Source organism: Triticum aestivum, unplaced genomic scaffold, assembly GCF_018294505.1.
Source record: "Triticum aestivum cultivar Chinese Spring unplaced genomic scaffold, IWGSC CS RefSeq v2.1 scaffold118245, whole genome shotgun sequence".
Classification (NCBI taxonomy): Eukaryota; Viridiplantae; Streptophyta; class Magnoliopsida; order Poales; family Poaceae; genus Triticum; species Triticum aestivum.
Window position 1 is genome coordinate 1 of NW_025238953.1, and position 4,054 is coordinate 4,054.

Genomic DNA, 4,054 nt, shown 5'->3' on the forward strand with positions numbered 1-4,054 from the left:
GGGAGTGCCCATTCCCCCGTTGCCCGACGCCGTGGCGAAGCCGAAGTACTTCACCGAGGAAGTTGAGGTCGTGCGCGCCTCCCTTACCGACGCCCAACTCTCCCTCCCCCAGTACGCCGCCGACAACCACACGGCTTGGGCGGCGTATTTCGAGCGCCGCCAGCAGCAGCGCTTGGCGTCCATCAACGGCGTGCCGGTGGTTGGTGGCCGGCAGAACAGCGAGGGGCGCCACCTGTGGTGGGGCGTCCCCGGCCGCACACTCGAGGGCGTGCTGACATACCTCGAGGGCGGCAACGACCCGCCGTTGGCGTACCCTACGAGGGCGGCCGCCCCGGCGCAGCACCGACGCGCCGGGCCATGGGCTCCAAGGAGGTTCGGGTCCTCCTCCTTTTCCTCCTCCCGATCTTCATCGCACTTCTCCGGCACTCCGGCCCTGCTCGGCGTCAAGGCCGAGCCCACGATGGAGACGCCGCTCGGCCGGCGCACTCACAGCGTCGGCATCGTCATCAACGAGGGCGGCCGGCGCGCCTACTCGTCGGCTCCTCCTCCGCGCTTCGTCAAGCCAAAGACGGAGCCGGGGCTCGCGCCGGTAAAGAAGGAGTCGGCCGCGCCGGTAACGACGGAGCTCGACGACGACGACGCGGCCCTGGAATGGGCGCGCAGGGACTCCATAGAGATGAAGAAGGAGCGCCTGGAGAAGGTGAAGGAGCGCCAGTGCGCCGCCCTGCTTCGCTTCGCGGAGCGTCGACGCGGCCGCGACTAAGGCAGAGTCGTCGTCATCTGCGACAGCGACGACGACGATGACGATGCGCCGCCACCAGTCCGCCATGGCGACGCCGGGCAGGGGTCCAGCAGGGCGCCCGCGTCAAGGAGGAGAAGGCCGACGACGATGACGACGGCGACGGCGGCGACTTCTGCCAGTTTTTCCTTTAGATTAGTTTATGTATATGTGCTATGTAATGAAAATCCGCGAACTTCGCCGAAATGTGCCGAAATTTATCGTGTTTGGCCGAATTTTATCGTGTTTAAGCCGAACTTCGCTGAACTTTTTTTATTTCAAAACGTGTTTTACATGTGGTCCGATGAACTGTTCCCTTACTGCTAAATACGCTGATGTTGAATGCTGAGCCATTATGCATGTCTGAAACACAAAAAACAAAAGATGATTAATTTATTATATGCTGTCGTAATGATGGTCATAGCCTCAAAGTTGTACAAGACAAAAAAAATTGAAAAAAATGTTTTTCAGTTGAGGTGATTAGGTACCGCAACGTCTGATTCCATAAAGTGTTTCACAATGGAAGAGTGAGGTTCTTTTGTCCTTTCCTCGTCATATTGTTTGAATCTTCTTATTACAATGTCAAAGAAATCATGTTCCATGTCCTCGAACATGCACAGGTGTCTCCTTACTGTGGCAGCGGAGATCTCGATATACCTCGGGTTGTAGTGCATAATCCACAAGATGCATGCCGAATTAAAACAGTGAATATCAATGAATCAAAAATAAAAAGTTCATTTGACATGGTTTACCTCTTGTCCAAAAATCAATGTATGCACGGAGAACTTATTTACCTTTCACATGTGCTTTTGTCGTTGACGTTTTGCAACTATTTTTTGAATTTCTTGCAAATATCGAGTTGATAATGCCATATGTGTGCCGGTTGACATTGTCGCTGGTTCGTACTTAACAATCTAGCCCTTCTTTTGACGAATGGTGAAGAGCTGATGTCAAACTCCAGAGTCCTCGCGTTTAGATTCACCGTGTCCATGAATCTAGTGTCTCTTTCGTACACATACATTTGTTGTTCCAGCATGTTATTTGTTGATGGGCTTCTCCTTGATCGAGGAGGTGAAATCTGGCTAATTGACATTGCTCCTCCCACTGTAGGTTCAGGTGTTGTCATTCCGATTATGTTATCTGCATCATTATTCTTCCTTGAAACCGGGCTGTCAAAATCAATTCCCAAACTGAAACTTGGGCAGTCTTCAATAAGCCGTCTCTGGTCGTCATTCTCAAAAAGTCTTGTCTTTTTGGTCGACCCATTTGGCGAACGAGACGACAAGAATTGAGAAAAAGAGACAACCCTTTTACCTCTTTGCTTGCTGTCTCCTGCACATATGAAAATGGAGTGTTCATTCACCATCATAGTTATTTCTGTCTAGCTAGGCGGAAAAAAATTAAGAAGCTTGAAAACTTACTTGTGCTCAAGGAGCCGCTGTTGTTTGATGTGTTTCTGTTTCTTCCTGCATCCCTATCTTGCTCGTAAGTGTCGTGTAGAGTTCCATCTTTAGTTGAGCTATCTACATGCCTCCATTGTTTTCCTATAGCTCCTAACTTACCAATTAGCTGCACTGTCTCATACTCAACTATTTTATTTAACCTCTCAACACAGCGCTGATTATGGGTCATTAGCTCTCTGTAAATACCAGCACCGCACTGCTCGAAAAATGAAATGACAATTAATCATACCAAAAAATGACTGTACTTTATTAGTGTATTAAAGAAAAAACTTTGTAGTCATACCATTATCGGTAACCTCATATCTTCTGCAAGTTTGTAGGCTGCGGTCCAAATTTCTCCATCAGTGGTACGGTTAACACTGCTTCTTGGCTGCACTTTGTTCATACGGTGAAGTTAGAGGGATGTTAACCCCAAGCTAAATTGCCAATTCGAGAGAGTGATAACAAACCAACGATTTGCCGAATGTAGCCTCAGATCTTTCGCCCATTACTTTCGTGTCAGACTGAATCATGTTTTTCAGTATATCATTGTTGAATACTGATATCCTTGGAAGAATACCATGGTCCATGTTCATCGGTCCAAGGTCGGCATTGTCCAGATAGAAAACCTGAAAAAACAAGTATTAGTTAAACGTACTGAACTATCCGTTCGAAAGAAAAATGTTATGTGGATAGCATTGTTAACCCGTACCTGTAAGAACAATGTACATCATGTTATGTAGCTTATGTTGCTCCCATTGCTCAACTCATTCTTTATCCTCGTTGTTGCTTGACAAAGTGCATCGAGGACAAATTCTCCCCAGTTCCAACACTTTAAGTCATCGGTGTTTTCTAGTGCGTGCCAATACGCAAAGGTGCCGTAATCGTGCTTGCTAGTAGGTGCAAGTAGATGCCCAACTATGAAGATGATAAAAGCTGTCTTGAACACTTTTATTTCCTCTTGTGACATTGGGTTCCTGTACTGCCTCTAGTATTTTTTGTGCAGCCTTGAGGCTATGACCATCCTTCTTCTCCATGCCTAAACGCTTCCTAATCAAATAAACTATGCCCTGCTTGCCATCAGAAATCTTTTCTAGGACCCTCCTTCCCGAGCATGGGATGCCGAAAACGTTTTTCACATCTTTAGGGCTCATTTTGTACTGCCTACTTTCATCTATAATTATCATACGTCTAATCTCATCAATTTTGCTCAGTAACCACACTGAAAACTTCAAGTTCAATTTGTTCAGCAAAGGAAATTTCAGTAAACCTTCAAACCCCATTTCGGTAACAATTTTCCTTTTGAAATCATCAAAGGAGGATATGACCTTGAATACGAATTTGGTGGAGCACCTGGATGTCGGACAGCTGCCATCGCTGCGTTCAAACTCCTCATCTGAAAATTCTGGTATATCCATGATTTGTTCAATACAAGTCCACAATCCTATCAACAAAAATCAGAGATGTATAAGTGTGGTTATTCATTTGTTCTCGAGTTTATTTATAGAGCAAAAACGTATTATTCTGGATACACAGAGTTTATTTATAAAGCAAAAAAAGGTTTTATTCTTAGTACTTTTCGGCCCATAATGTCGGACATTTTCGGCCCATTTCTCCCATAATTTACAAGTGTATACCGTCATGTATATTTTCACTAGCCCAACTACTCGAGCCTCTTCTTCGTCGCCCAACTACACTCGTATCCATGTACACAAAACAGAATGAAGAATACTGATAGAACAGCATGAGCTACAGCTAGCTAGAACCGGCAAGAACAGAGAAAGAATAACACCCATAATTACGGACATTTTCGGCCCATTTCTCCCATAATTTC

At 46.1% G+C, this 4,054-nt stretch overlaps 1 protein-coding gene across 1 annotated transcript; it reads right to left on the reverse strand.

The window, feature by feature from the left end:
• Nucleotides 1-1,072: 1,072 nt before the first annotated feature.
• Nucleotides 1,073-3,503, reverse strand: LOC123176675 (uncharacterized; the record flags this gene model as incomplete). The annotated part of the gene is made up of 6 exons (XM_044590770.1): nucleotides 3,204-3,503; nucleotides 2,691-2,849; nucleotides 2,525-2,611; nucleotides 2,200-2,437; nucleotides 2,093-2,110; nucleotides 1,073-1,141 (listed from the first exon to the last, which is right to left on the reverse strand). Coding segments are annotated over exons 1-6 (871 nt in total), but the record flags the coding sequence as incomplete, so codon positions are not given.
• Nucleotides 3,504-4,054: the final 551 nt, after the last annotated feature.